General features: G+C 37.3%; 1 protein-coding gene across 2 annotated transcripts in view; it reads left to right on the forward strand.

Annotated features, from left to right (window-relative positions):
• LOC150092449 (uncharacterized) overlaps positions 1–24835 on the forward strand; it is a 161568-nt gene that overhangs the window by 44500 nt on the left and 92233 nt on the right. For both annotated transcript variants that reach the window (XM_090415003.1, XM_090415004.1), the window contains exon 5: positions 17810–17904. In XM_090415003.1, the coding sequence (XP_090271129.1) occupies positions 17810–17904 (95 nt within the window). The remainder of the gene's footprint in view (positions 1–17809; positions 17905–24835) is intronic.

The raw sequence follows: 24835 nt of genomic DNA on the forward strand, positions 1-24835 counted from the left end.
TGAAGGTATAAGTATAAGAGTCTTACAGTGGCTGCACTGCATAGTTCAGAAAGCCTGGACAGAGGGACGAATTCCCGATGATTGGAGTAGAGCTCTCATAGTACCCATATATAAAAAGGGAAATAAAACTGCATGTGAGAATTACAGAGGTATTTCCGTACTGAGTGTTCCTGGCAAGATCTATGCAAGTATACTTGAGAAACGGTTGAGAAGAATTGTGGAAGAAAAGCTTGGTGAAGAACAAGCTGGATTCAGGCCAAATAGAGGCTGTCAGGATCAGATCTTCACTTTACGACAAATAGTCGAGAAAGCATGGGAATATAACAAAGATCTGTATTTAAGTTTTGTCGATCTGGAAAAGGCATATGACAAGGTGCCAAGAGAGAAGCTATTCAATACGCTGCAGTTATATGGTGTCAATGGGACATTATATCAAGCAATACTTAGTCTTTATTTGAGTTGTAAATCAGCAGTTAGAATTGAAGGAAGTACAGGAAGATGGTTTAATGTTAAATCTGGTGTGAGACAAGGATGTACATTATCCCCTCTGTTATTCATTATCTATATGGATCGCATTATGAAGGAAAGTGGTATTAAACATGATATCGAAATTGGAGATGTTAATGTCAGCTCTTTGCTTTATGCGGATGATGTTATACTTCTAAATAAATCCGCTACAAGTCTGCAAGATTCTCTGACTAAATTGAATAGCTCTTGTAATAGATATGGTATGAAGGTCAGCAATAAAAAGACAAAGACAATGAAAATAGGCAGAATCATTGAAAATGTCAACTGTGTTGTGAATGGAGAATCTGTGAAACAAGTAAAACATTTCAGCTATTTAGGCACGATTTTTACTGAAGATGGTAAATTAAATATAGAAATAGACAACAGAATCAGCAAAGCTGGTATTGTGGGAAGTCAATTGAATACATTTATATGGAATAAGAGAGAAATTAATCGGAACACTAAATTATTATTATTATTATTATTATTATTATTATTATTATTACCACGGGCTACTCCAGGAGTCCTTAGACTCATCGAGGGAGGCCCTAAACATCATGTTCACACAGCTGTTCAACATTCTCACAGTATCTATCATACCTTGCCTTGAACTCGCTCACTGTCATAGCACCCACAACAGACTCTGGCAGCTTATTCCACTCATTTACCACTCTAAAAGTAAAGAACCCAGCTCTAACACCCCTGCTAACCACGCTCTTGTCCAGCTTCCATGGGTGTCCCCTAGTTCTCCCACCACCAGTCCAGATCTCAAAAATATCATCTGAATTAATCCTATAGAATCCTTTTATCAATTTGAATGTCTCAATCATATCTCCCCTTTTTCGCCTATCAACTAGTTTCTGCAACCCACAAATCTTCAACCTGTTCTCATATGGTTCATTCCATAGACCTGCTATCATCTTAGTCACTTGCCTCTGGATCCTCTCAACCTCCTCCCCATCAAGAAGGAACCGAGGTGACCAAATCTGGGCACAATAGTCGAGATGAGGTCTTATCAGGGCTCGGTACAGAGGTACAATAACTTGTTTTTCTCTGCTCGTCAAGGTATTTTTCAACAACCAAGTGAGTTGATGAGCTGATTTAGCTACTTTTGCAATGTGCCCCCTAAACTTCATCTCCCTATCCACCAACACTCCCAAGTCTCTGGCCTCATCAATCTCTTGGAGTACAGTTCCACCAATGTGGTATACTGCTGCTAATCTTTTCACTCCGAAATGCATAACCTTACATTTTGTCACATTAAATTGACATCCATTCTCCTTAGTCCAGAACTCCAATCTATCTAAGTCATCTTGCAAGACTTTGACATCTTCTGCATTCACTATCGCCCTACCCAACTTTGCATCATCAGCGAACAAATGAACTGTCCCACTTAGACCATTCCCTATATCGTTAATGAACAGATTAAACAGCAGTGGTCCAAGAACAGAACCCTGTGGCACACCACTAGTCACAGGCCGTTTTTTGGACTCTACTCCTGAATAAATTAGCTGTATACAAGACAGTGTTCAAACCAGTTTTAACTTATGGATCTGACAGCTGAGTCAGAAGTAAAACACTTGACCAAAGACTAGAGACTTCAGATATGAGAGTCCTGAGAAAGATTATAGGCGTGAACAGATGGCATCAATGGCAGTATCACATTAAAAACGAGGATATTAGGAAAGAACTTGACATTGTCAGCATCCAGGAATGTGTTAGCAGAGCTAATCTCAGGTGGTATGGTCACTTAAACAGAATGGGCGAGGAAAGATTAGCAAAACAAGTGTTCTCTGCCAGGTTGGCAGGAAAACGACCGAGAGGAAGACCAAGATATAGGTGGATTGATACAGTACAAAGTACTTTAGACAATAGAAATATAAGAGCTGATAATATTGGAGTGTTGACAAGTAACAGACTGATTTGGAGGAAAATTGTAGATAGGAAATTAATAATGATGTAATTTTTTTCATGTAGTACTATCATATCCTGTACACCCCTTGAGGGTACATGGCAGGAATTTGATGATGATGATGATGAGAAATACATAAATTGACTTGGATCGCACCGGACAGCACAAGAAACCAAATTGATCATGTTGCTATCAATAGTAAATTCGTAAGATCCATGCTTGATGTGAGAGTCAAACGTGGTGCAGATGTTGGTTCTGACCGCTTTTTGAAAAAAAAAGCGGTCAGAACCGAAATGAAAGAAGTTCAAGAACTGCATTTGATATTAAAAATTAAAGAAAGAAGAGAAAAATTTGCTTTGGAGATAAAGAACAGATTCAATATATTAGAAATAGAGGAAAATCAAGATGTAACAGTAGAAAACAACAAAGTAGAAGAATATTGGAAAAACTCAGAAATACATACAATGAAGATGTAATTAGTAAACAAAGAAAAAAGAAAAATAAAGAATGGTTATCTGCAGAAACTTGGAAGATCATTGAAAAGAGAAAAAAGATTAAATCATTAACGAACAATACAAATTCAGAACGATTATATTAGATACATAGCAATCGCTATAATGAACTAAATAAAAGCATAAGGAGAGCCGACAAGAAAAAATATATTGATGAATTAGCAAAAGAAGTGCAACATACTGCAGAAAATGGACAAATTAGACAACTTTATCAGATTATAAAACAAATCAATGGTAACAAAAAAGCAATCCTTTCCTCCATTAGAGACAAACAAGAAAGTATTGATGATTGACTCCAAAATCGAAGCAAGATGGAGAGACAATTTTGAAGAAACTTTGAATATAAAGGTAGATACAGGATCTCTACAGGCATAAAATATCACAACTAGTGTAATACCCACTTTGAACATTTCCGAAGACGAGATTTTGTTGAGTGAAGTCAAAGATGCCTTGAAGACATTAAAATCTAACAAAGCATGCGGAAATGATAATATCAATTCCAGAATGTTAAAACCTGATCTTAACACAGCTACTGCCAAATTACAAAGGTTTTACAATGAAATATGGAAGACAGAAAAAATTCCTGAACAATGGAAAGAAGCAGTAATTATAAAAATCCCCAAAAAAGGAGATTTGACCAAGTGTGAAAATTGGAAAGGAATAAGTTTGCTTTCAATTCCTGCAAAAGTTTTTACCAAAATTTGAATTAATAGATTAAAAAAGGAAAATGAAAATTTACTAAGAGAAGAACAGGCAGGTTTTCGAACTGGTTGCTGAACCATCCAACAAATATTCACTCTTAGAAATATAATCAAACAATGTATAGAATTTCAAGCCCCACTTTACCTAAACTTCATCGATTTCAGTAAAGCATTTGACTCAGTAAATAAAGAGAAACTTTGGAAAATATTTAAAGAATACAGAACACCTTATAAATTTCTCGACATTATTAAGAATATGTATAATGGCAGCAAGTCTTGCATGGAAGTAGATGGAAAACTTGCAGACTTCTTAATCATTGAAACTGGAGTTAGGCAGGGTTGTGTGCTATCTGGTCTATTATTTATAATTTTAATTGATTGGATTATGAAAAAACTCAATTAATCATCAAAAGAGAGGAATATATTGGGACTTGACATCCACACTGGAAGACCTTGATTTTACTGATGACATAATGCTTCTGTCCTACAAGTTAAAACTGATGACTTTGCTCACTGCGCCGAAACTGTGTGTCTATATATAAACAAGAAGAAAACCAAGGTCATGCGAATAAATAAAAAATTAAATAAAGAAATTAAGTTAAAAAATTAAACAATTGAAGATGTTGATACTTTTGCATACCTTGGACTAGTAATAAATAAATAAGGTTGCACTGACGACATTTTACAAAGAATTGCTAAAGCACAAAATTGTTTCAGGTCATTAAACAAATTATGGAACGCATCAAATATTGCAGTTAAAGTGAAAATTAATGTATATAAATCTATTTCTTTTTTTTTTCCTATAATTTTCTTCTCGAATCCTTATTTCAAGCCAGTTCATTACCAAAAAAAGTCTCCATTTACAAAAAAAAAAAAAGCAGAAATACACCTATTGGAATATAGCCACCTGGAATGTGAGAAGTATCCACCACAAAATCATAGAACTGGACCAAGCACTAGAAGAAAGAAATGTAAAAATAGCAGTAATTACAGAATCTAAAATAAAGAAGAGATGAACAGACAAAACTGAAAATTACATCTATATATACAGTGGGATAAAAGCAGAAAAGAGAGCTAAATCTTTCTACATAAATCTCTTAGAAACAATACAATGGAAACAATAGAAATGGAAATTAAAATAGACAGAGGCTATATGACAGTATAGCCTCTGTAGTGTAATTGGAACATATGTACCTGAAGAAGGAAAAGAGAAGGACTCAGAAAACTTCTACACCCAACTGCAGAACATATTAAATAAGACCAATCCTAAGAATCGCATTTTGGTAATAGATCTCAACGCAAGAATTGGCAATAAACCATATAAACCAAACATAGGACCTATCGGAGAACTTAACTGTAATAGAAATGGAAATAGATTAAGAGATTTTACTATAAGCAATAACTTTCAAATAATGAACACCTTCTTCAAACATGAAGACAACCACAGATACACCTGGGAAGCAAGAGACACAAGAAGCATTATTGATTACATAATTAATCAGCAATATCAAAATGTCAGAAATGATAATAGATACAAGAATACTCTTGTACAGGAATACAGAGGATCTGAAATAGAATCAGATCATTACCTTTTAATTGGAAAAATAAAATGTAAACCAAGATGAAAAACAACAAAAAAAGCACAAGGAAAATAGAAATTTCGAATCCTTCAAAGTTAGACATTTTGGACGACAATAGTATTAAAGACTTATACCAAAAAAGAATAAAGAACTGGATGACGAGTATAAAACAAAATCAGAACATAGAAGAAGAATGGTCAAACCTAAAAACCACAATGACAAAAGCTGCAAAAGAAAGTTTAGGAACAAAGAAAAAGAGGCCTTAGGGACTGGGATGATGAAATTAAATGCATTATTGAAGAAAAGAAAAAAGTATATAAAAACTGGCTCAACCTAAAAACAATAGAATCAAAAATCGAATACAGCAGAAAGAAAAAGCAATAGCAAAAGCAGCATGCAGAAGAATAAACAGAAACAGATGGAACAATTTTGTAGCAAAATTAGAGAGAGATGGTACGCTCAAAAGACCTAATGCATGTAAAATCCTCAAAGATCTAAGCAATGAAACTAGAGAAAAAGCAGATATTAATACCATTAAAATAGAAACATGGAAAAATTACTACCAATATCTATGGTATGATGAAAACATTCAAAACAGAAAACTACCCTTTGTAAATATCTCGGATAACTTGGAAAACATCACTCTAGAAGAATTAACAGAAGCATTAACCCAAAGCAAAACAGAAAAGGCTCCAGGAGAATACAATATAAACTTGGAACTTATCAATTATGCAGGACAATAATTCTCACTCACGTTACTTAACTTTTATAATATAATCTGGAAAAAAGGAAAATGCCCACAAGATCGGACCAAAGCAATAGTTACCCCCATCTACAAAAAAGGACACAAATCTGATTGTAACAATTATCGTGGAATCAGCTTATTTAGTACCTGTTATAAAGTATATGCAAAAATCTTGGCATATGAACTTACACATATAGTAGATAACATGGGGTGCATAAGGTTCAAAGCTGTATAACAGAGGAGACCTCCACATAGCCTTTAAAGGAATGCGGAGAACCGACCAGGGCTTCTGACCTAATGTCCAGTCCTCAACTTCTCGTGGTGCACCCTGTTGGGTATCTACATGGATACGGAACGAACGAGGATGGGCTGGAAATTTGGGATTTAGCCAAACCAAATTGTATTCTTATTGGCTTAAACCAATATAGAAAATGATGGTAGAACAAGAAAAAAATATTATGCCGGCTGGGGCGTCATCCGGATAAACAAGGCCCCCATTGTTTTGGTAGGTATTATTATTGTTATTATTATGTGACACCTCCAGGGAGGCCTAAGACTCATCGAGGGAGAGTGTTCCAACAGCATCGAACGATGAAACCCGTCCAACTACTAACCGTGCTCAAACTTGCTTAAGCTGTTAGTAGCAGAGTCTCTACCAATCGACCAATCTTTTCACCAGGGAATCAGGGCGAAAAGTCAGCCACTGGAACAAATCTGAAAGCGCACCACAACTCATTATCACCAGAGTTAAAGATCGATACTATCAACATAAGAAGCCTTAATGGCAAAGAAATGGAGCTAACTGAAGAATTAAATAAGTAACAGATTGACATAATAGGGGTGACTGAAACAAAAAAGACAAAAACTGGTGATATCTTTCTGAGCAATAAATACAAAATGTTATATTCAGGAAATGACAATCAAGGGAAAGAAGTAGCCATAGTATTCGACACAAAATACGAGGCTAATCTTCTTGAATGGCAGGTAGTCTCAAGTAGAGTGATGTGGGCAAATATCAGAATAGGGAATTGGACAATGAGACTTAGTTGTGCCTATGGTCCCACAGAAGGTTCTACTAAGGTAGAAGTGGAGGAATTTTTTGATGCTTTAGAAAAAGCAACTGACACAATGAAAAAGGAAAAGTTGGTCCTTGTTGGGGATCTAAATAGCAGAGTAGGAAATGATTGTCAGATATACAAAAATATTTTGGGAAAATTTGGAGAAAAGAGCAAAGTTAATAATAATGGCAAATACCTGTTGGATTTCTGCTCAGGATATGGACTGGTTAATTCTAACACCATGTTCTAACATAAAAATGTGCACAAATTCACATGGAGAGAAGAGGCAAGGAATAAGAAAAGTCTCATTGACTATGTTATTGTTGATAGTGATGTTTTCTCCCTGGTGCAGGACACCAGAGTGTACAAAGGATTTGAAACTGGAAGTGATCACTATTTAGTCTTGAGCAGGATAAAAGTGAATTTCATAATGAAAAGAATAACATGTAAGAAAGTTTTAAAGCAAATAAAAGTTGAGCAGCTCTCAGATGTGAACTGTAGATTAAAATACACAAAGATTATTGAAGAAAAAATGAAAGAGTTTGAGAACAGGAACCAAACCTTGGCGATTCAATGGCAAGCCTTGAAGAAAACCCTGATTGATTCAGTCAGAGAGGCATGTGGTAAGGTTGTCTGCAAGGAAAAAAAAATCAGAACTCCATGGTGGACACAGGAAAAGAAGAAAGCATATCAAAAGTTCCTGGAAAATAAGTCAGCTTGTGCTCTTAGAGAATACAGAGACAAATGTAAGAAAGCTAAACACTGTGTAAAAGTAGCTAAACAAAAGTCAGGGGAAGGCTTTGGCATGAATATAGAAAATAAATATCAAGAAGGTGGTAAGATATTCTGGAGGTTGAAGAAGCTTAGAAATGGAGGAAATAGTGCTGTAAAAGGAGTTAGAGATGATAAAGGTGACATGAAAACAGGAGAAAAAGATATCCTTGAAGTATGGAGTAATTACTTCGAAAAACTGCTAAATGAAACAAGCAGTGATAGCATACATTACATTACATTAGCCAGGCGCTATCAGCCCTTGGGGGGACTTTTGGCCACATGTCGCCACTGGGCATGGTCCTCTGCGACTGTCCGCCATGTTCTGGTCTCCAGCCCGACAGCCTGCAGGTCTTCTTTCTCCTGATCCGCCCATCTCTTTCTCAGCCTCTCTCGCCTGTACTGTATGGGCCCTGTAAGGACCCATACAGTACAGGTGCCCCAGACACTGAAGATGCCTATCTCGCAGCTCCATCAAGACGTCTGCCGAGTTGTATAAAGCGTGTATGGCAGCATTGGACCGCCTTCTCCAGACTCCATCTGCCATGACCCCTCCATAGATACATCATAGCATCTTGTTCTCGAATACTCTCAGGTGATCAGCTTGTCTCGCCGTTAGAGTCCACGCTTCAGCAGCGTAGAGGAGAACAGGGCTGATCAAAGTCTTGTATAGTCCCACCTTTGTAGTCCAAGACAGCAAGCGCAAGGTGAAAAGGGGACGCACCTGATAATAGACCACATTTGCAGCATTTACCCGACTTTGAACTTCAGCCTCAACTTTGTTGTCTTCAGTCACGAAAGAACCCAAGTACCTAAATACCTTCACCCTCTCAAAATGTGCAGCTCCCTCTGGATCTTGAGTAGCATGGCGACTCATAAAAAGGTATTTTGTCTTCTCGGCAATTATTTTCAGGCCAACTTCTTCTGCAGCTTCTTTAATAGCAGTAACCGATGCCACCGCATCGTCCCATTGATGTGCCATAACGTTCAGGTCGTCAGCGTAGCCAAGAATCCTAACTTGCATTTCCATGCCGACTCCGCCTGCCACTTGCTGTGTGTTTCTAATTACTTTTTCAAACACTAGATTGAAGAGAATCGGAGAAAGCCCATCACCCTGATTCACACCAGTCTGTACTTGAAATGGGTCTGAAAGGTCACCTTCTGCTTTCACTCTTGCTCTCGAACCAGCTACGCACACCTGCGCCATTTTTCGGAGTTTTCGAGGAATTCCCAGCTCTTCTAACACCTGCCATATTTTTGGGCATATCATTGAGTCATAGGCTTTAGAAAAGTCTATGAAAATATTATGAACTTCCTGGTTATATTCCCAGCACTTTTCAAAAACTTGGCGCAACGTGAAGAGTTGGTCTATTGTAGGACGGTTTCTCCTGAAGCCTGTCTGGTAGTCACCAAGGCACTCTTCGGCATATGGTGTGAGGCGCATTAGCATGATGTTAGACACCCTTTTAGCCAGTCAACAGCAGTGAGATTGCCCCTATAGTTGCCACATTGAGTCTTATCTCTTTTCTTATATACCGGGTGATCAGCGACTCCTTCCACTCGTCCGGCAGCCGTTCTTCTTGCCAGATCATCAAGATGAGCCAGTGCAGCTGCTCCAGCACGACGTCCCCACCATTCTTCAGGAGCTCTGCCAGTATGCAGTCCACTCCTGGAGCCTTATTATTTTTCAGCATGCGGATAGCATGAATAATCTCACTAAATGTCAGCTCTTCAATAAATGGTTCAGCAGTTTGATAAGGAGTATAATCCTCCGATATTGACATTCAGCAAGTTTGCAAAATATACGCCACCGAGCGAGAGCATCTTTTGAGTTTGTTAATAGATTTCCACTCTCATCTCTTATGGTTGCCGCTTGTGCCTGGGCACCTCGCATGGCTTTGATCGTCCGGTACATCTCCGTCCATTATTCGTCACCCTATTTCTCTCTATACTAGCCACTTTCTCATTAAGATACTTCCTCTTTTCCCTGCGTAGACATGTATTCACCACTCTTCTCACCCTCTCATATGCAGCTTTCTTCCTGCTATCTGCTAGGTAGTTCAATAGTGCTTCTGTTCGTTTCACTACAGCTTCTTCACACTGTCTATTAAACCCTGCTTTTCTCCTCCTCTTTCTCTTTCCCACAGTTCTTGAGGCAGCTAACACGACTATATTTTTGATGGTGTCCCACATCCCATCTGGATCATCCTCTTCCTCCTGTAACTCTCAAAATGATTCTGCAACTCTAACTGGAAAGCCCGCTTGCCTTCCGCTGTTTTCAACTTGTCCCATGCCGATCGTATGGTAGGACACGCGAGCTTCTGAACTGCAATTCTATGCCTGAAATCATAGGCTACCAGATAGTGGTCGCTATCTCCATCTGCTCTTCTGAAACTTCTCACATCCGAGATGGAGCTGTGGTGACGTCAATACACTAGTACATGGTCTATTTGGTTAGCTGTTCTACCTTCCGGCGATATATAGGTCTGTTTATGGACGTCTTTATGTGCAAACATAGTGCTCTTTACAAAGCATCCCATAGCAGCAGCAAAACTTGGAAGTCGGATCCCATTATCATTGCACTCCTCATGTAGGCTCTCACTACCCACGAAAGGGCGCCACACATGCTCTCTCCCCAGCTTCGCGTTGAAATCTCCCACCACTAGCTTGACGGCATGGGACAGTAGATTATTACAAGTATGCTCAAGCACTTCGTAGAAACAAAGCTTCCTCTGAGCTCTGTTCAGTAGGTGCATAACAGTTCACAATAGACACATTTTGAAAATGTCAATTAACTCTAATAGTACACAGCCGATTGTTCAGAGGTTTAAAATTTAAAATATTACACAAAAAGTTATCACTAACTAAAAACGCAGTTCCAAGGACTCTTTGTCCTCTGTCGTCACCACTATAGTATAGCGTGTACCCCTGATTGCGGGTCGAGCTTTGTCCCGGCCAACGTGCTTCTTGTACAACACAAAGTCCAATTTTATACTGTCGTAAGACATTCATCACATTAAAAAGAGCTCCTTCTTTCACCAAACTACATATATTCCAGGTCCCAAAACAATTAATAATCATAGTTGCAAAGCGTCTGAAATTCATAGGCTTCTGTGGTGCTTGTTTCGTAACCAATAGGGTTTTTACAAGAGGGGGTGGTTGGCCCCTCGCTAACCCTCCCCTTATATTAGGATTCCTTAACTAAATTGAGCAGCATAGTACTCAGCTTACTATGCTGACAGAAATTCTTAAGCAGTTGCATACAACAAAGTATTATAATAATCTTCTTCTCAAATTAGGCTTAGTTGCTCGCACATTCTCTACCACTACAGTTTCATGAAGTATACTCACTAAAAACCAATAGACAATTTACACAAACCTATATGCAATGTGCTCAACTTAAACATCATAATTTTAAAAGAAATACTCCTCAACAAAAATATTTCACTAAAACAGTAAACAACTTTATACAGCTAAATCAACCACATGTCACAGCGCCACCACTTCAATAGCACAGTGGTAAAAAACACTCAATAGGCATACAGTCAGGAATACATATCCATACTTGAAGTAGACAAAGCCATCAAAGGCTTGAAATGTGGAAAGTCAGCAGAAGTAGATGATATTTGATCAGAAATGCTGAAGTATAGTGGTATAAAAGTCTTGCAGTGGCTGCGCTGCATAATTCAAAATGCCTGGACAGAGGGACGAATTCCTGATGATTGGAGTAGAGCTCTCATAGTACCCATATATAAAAAGGGAAATAAAACTGATTATGAGAATTACAGAGGTATTTCCCTACTGAGTGTTCCCGGTAAGATATATGCAAGTATACTTGAGAAACAGTTGAGAAGAGAAGCTTGGGGAAGCGCAAGCTGGATTCAGGCCAAATGGAGGCTGTCAGGATTAGATCTTCACTTTACGACAAATAGTTGAAAAATCACAGGAATATAAATACAGATCTTTGTTATATTCCCGTGATTTTTCTCCTGGCACCTTGCATATGACAAGGTGCCAGGAGAAAAGCTATTCAAAACACTACAGTTGTTTGGTCTCAATGGGGTATTATATCAAGCAATACTTATTCTTTATTTGAGTTGTAAGTCAGCAGTTAGAATTGAAGGAAGTACAGGAAGATGGTTTAATGTTAAATCTGGTGTCAGACAAGGATGTACATTATCCCCTCTGTTATTCATTATCTATATGGATCACATTATGAAGGAAAGTGGTATTAAACATGATATCAGAATTGGAGATGTTAATGTCAGCTCTTTGCTTTATGCGGACAATGTTATACTTCTAAATAAATCTGCTACAAGTCTGCAAGATTCCCCGACTAAATTGAATAACTGTTGTAATAGATATGGTATGAAGGTCAGCATTAAAAAGACAAAGACAATGAAAATAGCTAGAATTGTTGAAAATGTCAATTGTGTTCTGAACGGGGAACCCGTGGAACAAGTAAAACATTTCAGCTACTTAGGCACAATTTTTACTGAAGATGGTAAGTTAAATATGGAAATAGACAACAGAATCAACAAAGGTGGTATGGTAGGCAGTCATTGAATAAATTCATATGGAATAAGAGAGAAATTAGTCGGAACACTAAATTAGCTGTATACAAGAGAGTGTTCAAACCAGTTTTAACTTATGGATCTGAGAGCTAGGTCAGAAGTAAAACACTTGACCAAAGACTAGAGACCGCAGATATGAGAATCCTGAGAAAGATTAGCGGCGTGAACAGATGGCATCAATGGCAATATCAGATTAAAAACCAGGATATTAGGAAAGAACTTGACATTGTCAGCATCCAGGAATGCGTTAACAGAGCTAATCTCAGGTGGTGTGGTCACTTAGATATAGGTGGATTGATACGGTACAAAGTGCCTTAGACAACAGAAATATAAGATCTGATAATGTTGGAGTCTTGACAAGTAACAGACTGATTTGGAGGAAAATTGTAGATAGGAAGTTAGTAATGTAATTTTTTCATGTAGTACTATCATATCCTGTACACCCCTTGAGGGTATATGTCAGGAATTTGATGATGATGACGATGACATATAGTAGACCTAAAATTAATAAAAGAACAAAATGGATTCAGAAAAGGCAGGTCTTGCATAGACTCTGCATTTACGTTAAAATTATTAATCGAAAAACACAGAAATGAACATAGAAACACACATTGCTTTTTTAGATTGCACCAAAGCATTTGATAAAATTATCAGAGAAAAACTTTGGGAAATCCTACAATAATATGAAATACCAAACCAACTCTTTAGAGCAGGGGTGAGGTACCCCTTGCCCGCAAGTCTATTACAATTTGCCCCTTTGCTGATGTACTCGTATGTACACGTAAATAAAATTTTATAATAATTTAAATTTATTATAATTAAATTTATTTAAATTTAAATAATTAAATATATGAAACCAAAAATAGCTATATTAAATATAATATAATTGTCATACATCTGCTAAGATATATATTGCAAACTATATAATATAATTGTCATACATCTGCTAAGATATACAGGGTGTTCGGGATAAATTTGACAGTTTCGTAAGGAAAAAGAAAATCTTCTTTGTATCTATTAAATTTAATGAATTGACAAAAAAACATTACAGGCAGAGTTAATTACAATACTATCAACAAGATTTACTCAAAATAACCACCATTAGCATCGATCACAGCTTCAATTCTGCTTCGGAACCTCGAACAAGCTGATGCTACAGTCTCCCTGGGAAGGGCCGCAAAAACTGTTTTAATTTTATCCATTAACTGGGCTTTTGTATTACTGGAAGTGTGATTGGTGTCTTTTTCAACTGCGCCCCATACAAAATAATCCATGGGGTTAAGGTCTGGGGAGTTTGGAGGCCAAACATTTGGACTGGTGAAGTCGTAGAAATTTTCAGACAACCATTTTTGACTTTTCCCAGAGGTGTGGCAAGGGGCCGAATCCTGCTGCCATACATACGGCCTACCATTGGCTACCCTTGTTATCCAGGGCTTGACTACAGTTAGCAACTCCACGAACAAAGCCCGAATTCCAATGCCAGGGTTCTTCAACACCTGTTCCTGCAGATTTGCGAGGAATTCTGCTGTACGAACGCAATCAGATCGTCTGCTAGGGATCTTTCTTCTTGCTACATCCTCGTAGTCACCATTGCAAGTCTCTAGTTCATGCCTGATTGTTTTTACTGTATTCAGGGAGCATTGGGCAGCAGTCTGTTTTTACTGTATTCAGGGAGCATTGGGCAGCAGTCGTAATATCCTTATTTTGATGGCGGGCACGAATCATCATGATACAAGTTATTCTCTTCCATGATTCAGGTGGGTTCCAGCTATCCATCCTTTCTGACATCTTGTATGTGAATGAAGAAGGGTCCAAACTTTTAAATGAAGAGAAGTGTGTGTTAATACATGTAACTTACGGAAAAATATAATTAATTATAAATATGTCAAATTTATCCCGAACACCCTGTATATTGCAAACTACATATACTATATATAAGAGTTAAAATTTACCAGTCGCCCGCAGAAGTTTTTAAATTAGCAATTTTCGCCTTTGATACTAAAAAGCCCCACCCCTGCTTTAGAGCCTTATATATTATATATCAAGATAATAAAATATCTGTGAAGTACAATAATTCAACATCAAGCTGGAAATCAATAATTAGAGGAGTACATCAGGGTTGCCCTCTCTTACCAGTTTTATTTAATATATACATAAGTAAAATCATAAAAGAATGAAAGATAACTAATGAAGGAGGATTCAAGATAAACCATAAGACCAGATTAGCTACTCTTCTTTTTGCTGATGACCAAATAATCCTTGGAAACAATGAAGATGAACTACAAAAATCATTATGCAGTCTAAATAATCTGATAAAAACATATGGTATGGAAATATCAACAGACAAAACAAAAGTCATATCATTCAAAGGTGCTAATCCAATAAGAAGCAAAATAGTAATAAACAACAAAATAATAGAGTAAGTAAATACATTCAAATATTTAGGTTGCACAATGTCATATGAAAATGAAGCTGATATAGAACCAAAGATATCAACCTTTTTAAAAGTAACAGGCATTATAAATAAAATTTTTAAACCCAATTATGTAGGGTTTAAAAACACATGCGAATAAGAATTTACAATACAGTAGCTAAACCAACCTTACTTTATGGCAGTGAGATATGGATAATAAAAAAAAGCAGATGAAAGAAGAATTGAATCATCCGAGATGAAATTTCTACGCAGAACTGAAGGAGTCACAATAATGGACAAAATGAGAAGCAGTGAAATCAGAAAAAAACTTGGAATTACAACCTCCCTAAATGAAACAGTCATTTGCTATAGAGAAAAATGGAAAGAACACATACTGAGAATGAATAGAAGCAGAATACCTAAACAAATTCTAAATTACCACCCAAAAGGTACTCAATGCAGACGAAGACCCTTAAAAAGATGGAATTGAGTCCAGAACAGGCTACTTGGCCTATAAGTCTGGAACAGAAGATAAATCTATTGTGTGAGCAGTACTGCTATATGGTCTGAAATTAGGCTACTTGTAGAGTAGCCTAATTGAGGCTACTCTACAAGGATAGATGACTTCACATCACTTATATCTTATTAATGTGGATGCCATGGCTGTTTGTTCCTTAAACTGTGGCATTCATTGACTTCTTTCCAAGCAATGTATATGAATTCTGCCTTAATTCAACCTTGGTATCATCCTGGGCCTTGCTCCCACCGATCAGACTTCCAATAAAGATCAAAGCTGGCCTCAGTAGTAAATCCCTCCCCTTAATGCATAGCATTAGCTACTTCCGAAAGTAAGCGCGCTTGGCATTATCGAATACCAAAGCAAGTGATTTGAAGTCATCAGCATCTATACATTGTGACGATGCTTTTGCATGCAAACTTTATTTGCTTACACTGAATAAAGGATTAAACAAGAATATAATTTCTTGAGAAGTGCAACTTACTTTGTAAAGATTTACAGCTTCTGCAATGCATCCTCACAGAAAATTGCTGCTATAATGTAAAAAAAAAAACCTTATCGTTTTTTTTTCCCTCCGTAACTAAAACTAATCGTAACTAAGGTTATGAAGGCGATAATTGCACTGTATAATGCACTAACTAATCAGGTGACATTTGGATTTCTGTGTACAGATTTGGTTATCTGTTTATGAGTAATAAACCAAGAACATTAGAGAGTGCAGAGGCAAGTGACTACTACTGTCTCAGGACTGGATGTTGAGTATGGGACAAATTGGATGTGTGTGGGGGGGCGGGGGAGAGTGCAGTCTTTGTCTTGCATAGCTTGGTAGATAGGAGGAGAAATGATTGAGACATAAATTGGTGAGAGAAGCCTATCAAGTAGAAATAAAAAATTGTTACACAGGGAAATAGATGGAAATTAGCTGAGCAGCCAAAGAAAATGGATTTTCTTTGGCTTCTCAGCTAATTTCCTCTCATAATCCAATTTGGCCTTCCTCTTCTTGCTGGTCACCCTTCTTGTCATGTGCTTAGTACATGACACATGTGTTTGCTAATCACTTTTTTCTTTGTATATCTTCCACAACTTTTTTTTTATTTTTGTACATCTGTATAATAATGGTATTCATACTTTTAATTTTCTTGCCTGATTTATTCTCATCACCCTGGATATGCAAACTAATACTGCTATTCTTAAAAATACTCCATGACTATTTTCCAAATATTGCAGACACCTGTATGCTTTTTTATTGCAATTTTTACAATACTTGATTCCCATGCTCCACGGATATCTTTCCTTGCAATTTCTCATATGACACTTCTCCAGGTTACCTTCTGAGATTTTTGTATTCACTGTTTTGTATTTTTCAGATATAATAATAAGAATAACCCTTCTTAATTTAAAATTCCATATGCTTATCTACTCAGTCAAAATTGCATGATCCCCTTCTCAAACCAGAGGCAATGTGATTACTTTGGCTATAGACAAATTCTCTGATTCTGTTGCCTCACTACTCTCAAACCCTGGGTATCTTTCATCATATTCTGCTTATATAATTATCTTTCAATAAGTGAATAAATTCCATTTTTCTCCCTCCATGTTCCCTTTCCTCCTTTCAGTCCTTATCTCTGGAGTTGAAATACTCCATCAGAATGATTCCCTTCCCAAACATACAATATCCTGTTCTCATTCAACTAATTTGCTGATGCATGTCACCTGTGCTTTTGCTCCTCTTACCTACAAGAGTAACTATAAATTTATTTTGTATTGTTGGCTTTTATCTCACACCACAGCTTCAAATGCATTGCCTTTGCACTCGCTTGTTTTTTATTGCAATTTTTGTACTACTTTATTCCCATGCTCTACATGTGCTTTTGCTCCTCCTTCATTGCAGTTTTTCCTACTTTTATCGATTGCACGTTTCTGCTGTCACTAGTCTTCCCCACTCCTATTCTTTTTTCCTCTCCCCAAACATACAATATCCCTTGCATTTAATCTCTTTACAATACTCCTACATTTATCTCCTACTGACCTCTTAATCAGTTTCTCATTTAGATTTGAGACCTGAGATGCTACATTAAATAGTGTATGGTTGTTTTTCATCTCATGCTCACCTGCATCCTTTCCAGTAGCTTTAATGGTTGGTTAGGCATTACCGGTAATGTATGTAACTAAAGATGATGCTTGGTATAAGCATGGAAATGTCAATATAATTTAAAAAAAGTTATATCAGCTGTACTGAGTATTTCTGTAACGAAAAATGCTGACATTATTCCAGCATTTTTCTGATAATCTTGCACGTGAAAGGAAATAGATTTGATGCTTTGTTTGTTGAAACATAAAACCGATGTATTTTGGAATTGAAAGAATACAATTTTTCCAGAGAAACAATAATTTTTGCTTTTGATTTATATCATTTCATATAGTTTGTATATTCTTGATAACAGTTTTTAACATAAAAGATTTTTTTCGTTTTATTTTCATCTCCTAAATATATCCTTTCTGATACTGTATTTCAATAGGTCTTATTGGACCGTGTCAGAATGATAGACAGAATGGCCTTTGCTTCATGTCCAGAAGAGAAGTGTCTGTTAATGCCAGTAGTAAATTCTGTATTGTAAGTTTATTTGAATGACTCACGGCTTTTCTTCCATTGAAATGTTAGTTATATGTATTTTTAACAGTGTTTTATATAGTTATTTAAGCATATTCATATCACTTACATAATTTGCTTTAATGGTATGAGATACAGTGATCTGAGTTGTCCAACTTTCAAATAACTGAACCTTCAATTAACTAACTTTTGAACTGGGTTGGTGTGCCAACCAACTTTTGGTATAGCACCATTAGGTTACTTATAAAAGTAAATTGAATCCTGTTTAGATGTAGAAATCTTTTATAAGGGATTTTCAAATGAAAATAGGTTATTTGTTTTCATATGGAGATGGTAGCAGGTTTTTTTCATCCCACAAAACAAGAAACCTACTGGAAAATTAACAGACATAAACACACTGTCCTTGTGTCTTTAGGTCAGCTGTCATTCCAATGAACCCAGCACTAGGAAATTAAATATACTAGTAATTACATCCTGATATATGATTGTCTTTCAGTAAATAGACTGACACTTCTGTTTCATGCCTAATTTCACTGATTAAATAATCACTGACCATAATGAAGTTATTTTTGCTATTGTACCTTGATGTCTGAATAGGCAAATGTGAAATTTTTGAATAAGTATAAAATTACAATATATATATATTGGGTTGGCAAATAAGTTCGTTCAAGGTTTTTCAGAGTGGAATGAAACACATTTTATTTAATATATATATATAATACATACTAGTCAGTTATATATTGACCCTCTTTATCAATGACCTCTTGCCATCTGTCCACCAACTTCATTATGCTGAGTTCATAAAACTCCTGAGTTTTACTGGCGAAAAACTGATCCAGGTGTCTTTTGACAGCTTCCTCATTAGTGAAGGTTTTCCCATTCAGAGAATTCTGCAATGATCGGAATAAGTGGTAATCGGAAGGTGCCAGGTCCGGTGAATACGGGGCTGCGGCAAAACATCCCAGCCGAGACGTAACAATTTACTCTGGGTTGTTAACAATGTGTAGGGTCTGGCATTGTCGTGGTAAAAGACAACTCCTTTCCAATTTTCCAATTCAGGATGTTTTCTGCTAATTGCACAGGCCAGTTGCGTTAACTGTGAGCAATAGACAGTTGAATCAATCGTTCTGCCTGACAGTAACACCTCATAGTGGACAACACCTTTATAATCCCTCCACACAGAGAGCATGATCTTCTTTGGGTGCAGTCCCATTTTCGAGGTTGTTTGCGGCGGTTCACTCTTGTACCCCCATGATCTTTTCCATACTACGCTATCGTACACGACACCCTTTTTCATCTCCTGTAATCATCCGCTTCAAAAATGGGTAGTTTTTTTGGCAACGTCACAGCAAATCACAGATGGATATGAGAGCAGTCATATTGGCCTCAGTCAATTCATGCGGCACCCAAACATTGAGTTTTGAAACATATCCCAGCTTGTGCAAATGGTTTTCAATGCTTGTATGGGATAGGTTCGGTACTGGAGCAGTCTCCTGCACTGTTTGTGACTGATTTTTGTTGACGATATCCTTCACAATACTCGAATCAACCTCGGTCGGGTGACCGGCATGAGGCACATCACTGCCGTTGAAATCTCCAGAACGGAATTTGGCAAACCACTTTTGGCATATGCGTTCTGTTAAGGCACCATCCCCATATACGCTGCATATTTTTTTATGGGCCTCCGCATCTCGTTTGCCTTTTTTGAAATAAAAAAGCAAAATATGCCAGTAATGTACGTTATTTCCTTCCATTTCTAAAAATATGTTACACACACAACTGAAGTAGGCCGAACGAAAATTCACTGAAAGATTATGTGAAATGTCACCTTTCAACTGCGCAATGGCGTTGTGCGGTAGTGCAACAATAGAGACAGGCGAAGCGGCGTAAACTTATACTAACATAAATTGAACAAACTTATTTGCCAACCCAATATATATATATATATACTTTTAGAACAGTAAATTTCCTATCCCTAATTCCCATGTTGTGCATTTGTTCTTAATCTCTCCTCCTTTTTTCTTTTCTTCCCTCACTATCATCATCATCATCATCAAATTCCTGCCATGTACCCTCAAGGGGTGTACAGGTTCCTCACTAATACATGTTAATTCAAAACATTGAAATATTATTTTTACACACACACACTCACTCTTTTATATATATATAAATCAACCCCACACATAGTTGCAAAACCTATAGCATGTTGAGTGGGATAGCTGTAAAGGAAGGAGAAAGTAGAAATCTATTGATGTGTTTCTTGAATACTGAAGGGTGTGATTTTTGGAGAAGAGGATGAGAGGGAGGCTGTTCTGTAGAATAGAACAGATACATAAGACTTGAGTAGGTTTGAAGCTGAACAATAAGTAGATGCTGACTAGCAACTAAGAGTCATTAGCCAGAATCAAAACATTTATGAGAGTAATTGAAATAATCAGTAAACTGAATTGCTCTCTTCCAAATAGCATGAAGCATTCTTAAGAAGTTTGTTTGAGAGCTACCACAAATGTGTGACCAGTACTCCAAGGACAGGCAGATTCAGGATTTATATAGTGTTAGCAGTTGTACAGGTGAGTAGTAGTGTCTTGTTTTTTTGGAAGCTGAAGATGTGATTGATTTGAGATGTAAGAAGAGAAGAAAAAAGTTTTCAGATAATATGGCAGGACTGCATTTTGGTACCATTGAAAGTCACAAGTTATCCTTCAGAAGAATGCCAAGGAGTCAGAGTTTAAAGTACTGGTTATTGAAGATCTTAAAACATCAAATGATTGCACTACAAGATTTGTGAAATGAAGATGAGGAATGGAGTGTACTGTACATCATTAAAGCTATGGACAGGATTTGAGGCCAATGAGAGAAGGTTATTTATATATAGGAAGAAGAGAGTGGATGAAGGTATATAGCTGTGGGGTACTTTGGTACTGGTTGGATAGCTGAACATATGGAGCCATTTACCATGACATATAGCGAGTGACCAAAGAGCTAGGCCTTTGTACCAGACCTAATCCAGTGCCCTAGAGATGTGAAGAGTGACATTGAATTGAACATGGCAGAATCCATCAACTCTCTTGTTTGTCATAAACCATTCATTCTGGCCAATGCAAAAGAATATAAAAGAGTTATTGGAAGAAGTGAAAAGAGAGAAAAAGTAAGTAAGTAATGGTTGTGTCTGTTGAAAAAGGTATGATAGGATGAAACTGAGAAGAGTCATGATTTCAAATTATTCAATTTCAAAAGTTCTTTAGTAGGAATGTTGTGTAGTGTTTAGCTGTTTGAAGTGAATTTGGTGAATGGAAGGACTGGTATATGAGCATTTGAATGAATTTTGAAGTTAGGTGTCCAGAGAAAGTGCAAAGTCATAGAAACTAAGTTCATTAGACAGAATGCATGGTGCTTCTAATGCTAGAAGCACCATGGACAAAGGTGAGGAGTTGGCATCATTCAGCTTGATTTTGCCTGCACACATTAATGAAACTTGGTTGATGGAGAGAGATGTTGTTATAGGGCTAGAATGTAAAGGATACTATATTTTCAGGAAGAATGACAACAGGACAGAGGGAAGGTTATTGCTATGACAGTAGAATTGCAACCAGCAAGTTCAGCTGGAAAGTAGTGTTGAGGGAAGCACTGCATTTCAAGCCATCTGATCTGAGATAAGAACCAGCATGACAAAATATGTGGTTTGTTTTTGCTGTGGACGTCAGTACAAAAGGATATAAGGATGACATGCTTAGCAAATTAGCTCATTGAGCACATCATTATCAATGAGTTGATAATGATCATAATCACAATATCACAAACTATCATAAATTGCATAATTACATTTTTTATTATTATTATTAAGAGAGACCTCCAGGGAGTCAGAGACTCATCGAGGGAGGCCACATACTAGACGCACACCAGCTCTCATACTTATTCTTGAATTCATTCACACTGCTTGCACTCACAACATCCAATGGCAATCCATTCCAATCATGCACCACCCTCTGAGAGAAAAATCTAGCCCTTACACCCTTGGCGGTCTTCATTGTCAGCTTCCAAGAACGCCCTCTCGTCCTTTCCCCACCCTCCATTAATTGAAAAATCATATCAGTTGAAATCCTGTATGACCTTTTCAGCAGTTTGTAAGTTTCAATCATATCACCCCTCTTTCTCCTGTTTGCTAGTGACTGCAATCTACAAATTCTCAACCTGTCTTCATAATCAGTATTCCGCAATCCTGATATCATTTTTAACAGTTGCCTTTGTACTCTCTCCAATATATCAGAATCACATCGGAAACCAGGAGACCAGACCTGCTCACAATAGTCCAAGTGAGGTCTTATCAAGGCCTTGTAAAGAGGCAAAATAACATCCTTATCTTTACATGTGAACGTTCGTTTGAGCATTGCAATTATCTTTTGAGTTGTATTTGCAATCTTTGCCACATGGCCCCTGAACTTTAACTTCCTATCTATTAACACTCCAAGATCCCTAGCCTCATCAGTTTCTTTTAGCCTATTCTCACCAACATAATACGACATTGGATAGGTAATCATGCCGAAGTGAATGACTTTACATTTACTGACATTGAACTGACACCCATTTTCCCATGCCCACAATTCCAACTTATTCAAATCATTCTGCAAGGACTGCATATCAGCAGCATTCCTGATTACCTTGCCTATCTTTGCATCATCAGCAAATAACTGTATGTTACTTGTCAAATCCTTCCCAATATCATTAATGTACATATTGAATAACAGTGGACCAAGCACTGATCCTTGTGGTACACCACTTGTTACCTTAAACCTTGCGGACTCAGATCCTTTGAATACCACTTTTTGATATCTGTCAGTCAGCCATCCTCTTATCCATGCTAATGTTGTATAACCCAAACCCATTTTCTCCAATTTAGGCAGCAGTCTGTCTTGTTGTATTCTGTCAAAAGCCTTAGCAAAATCCAAAAGTATCATGGTGTATCCATTCCCCTTGTCTAGTTTAATGGTAACATTGTCATAGAATGTGAGCAAGTTGCTAAAACATGACCTTCCCTGAGTAAACCCATGTTGTTCATTGCAAAGTAGAGATTCACTGTCAACCCATTTCTGAATGCGGGCCCTAACTAATTTTTCTAAAATCTTCACCACCACTCCTGAGATACTAATTGGTCAGTAGTTTGATACATCGGTCTTTGCACCACCCTTATGCAATGGAATTACCATACATTCCTTCCATTCCTGCAGAATTTTCCCAGTTCTGAGACTCATGTTAAACATCTTGGTCAAAGGAATGATCAATTCAGCTGACCACTCTTTTAGCACACTTGCTGATATTCCATCAGTCCCTATTGCTGAATTCTTATTCAGTTTGTGCAACAGCTCTAATACCTCGGCCTTGCACACCTGCATTTCTTCATCTAGTGAAGAGGTAACAGTGAGCTCAATGTTGCATTCACTAGGTTGATAGCTTTTAACGAAATGGGCACTCATTAACTGAACAACCTCTTCTGCATCAGTAACCCTCACTCCATCTGGATTTAGAAGAGTTATTCTTTCATATTCATTGTTTCTTTTACTTGCAGCATATCGATAGAATTCTTTTCGGTTGTCTTTAGCATGCAGAGCCAGTTTCTTTTCATAATCAGACTTTGCTTTCTGTACAACAGTTGTGACTATTCTAGCCTGCTGCTTATAACGTTCATAACGGACGTCATCCTTATGCAAACGGTATTCCTTCCACATTGTCCTTTTCTTACGAATCTCTTGCTTAATAAGATTACACATCCATTTGACTCCTACTCTATTTATTCTTCGAACTCTTGGGACACATTCTGATATCGCATCATTTAAATATTGTTTAAATGCTTCCCATACACTATCAATATCCTTTCCATCCAGCAACCGATCCCATTCCACTGAACTTAGTATACTCCTCAGTTGGTCATAATTTCCTGCTTTGTAGTTCAACATGTAACCTTTTCTGAATGGAACATTCATAAACTTAGTCACTTCCCAAGTAAGTACTGCATGATCACTGTCACCAACTGGAGGCAGAATAGTTATGTCTTTAACTGAAATGCCCTCTGACACTATAATCAAATCTAGACTCTTTGACCTCGAGTTCCTTCTGTCACATGCTGCATGAGGAAGTTGTCCTGCAACAGCTCAATAAATGCATTTTCATTCTTCTCATGAGATTCTACTGCTACCCAATCAATATTTGTATAATTAAAGTCTCCCAATATGATTACTCTTTTCGCGCTCACCTTTTCTATTTGGTGATGCATTTCTTCATCACCAGCAACTGATCCATCAGGTCTGTAACAACACCCCACTGTGTAATTTGTCTTATTAGATTCCACCTCACACTAGATGGCTTCAAACTCACTGCCACGTGAAATATTGTTAGTAGTATTACTACATTCATAGGTCTCAACTCTAACTGGATTTAAGTCTTCCAATATCGTTAGCAGCATGGCCCCTCCTATCGTATCCACTCTATCCTTCCTAAAAATACTGTACCCATGACACTTGATACCAGTTAATAGGTCTGATTCTGATAGCCAGGTCTCACTAATTCCTACAATCTGAGGTCGCAACATATTGACTAAGGCAACAAACTCTATCCCTTTGTTTCTGATATTCCTAGCATTCGTGCACAGACATAATAATCTACCTTTATGTTCTTTAGTATACCCTTGTTTGCAGTCTACCTGATCCAATTGGACAACTTGCAGATCTCTGTTCTTCTCTAATGCTTTACATCTTTATGTAGACATCTTTGCACACATGATTGGTCTGAACCGGACGAACACAAACCCGAAATCGTTCTCACCTCATCAACATTCCCATGACAAATCCCATTCCCATCATTAACATAGTTATATACCATTTTCGCTCTTACACTCACATTCACATCATTCCTTCCTTTATAATTTAGTTTCCCTGACTCT

The sequence above is a fragment of the Typopeltis vanoorti genome, chromosome 26 (assembly GCF_054136105.1).
Source record: "Typopeltis vanoorti isolate ZY-2024b chromosome 26, IOZ_Tvanoo_1.0, whole genome shotgun sequence".
Taxonomy (NCBI): Eukaryota; Metazoa; Arthropoda; class Arachnida; order Uropygi; family Thelyphonidae; genus Typopeltis; species Typopeltis vanoorti.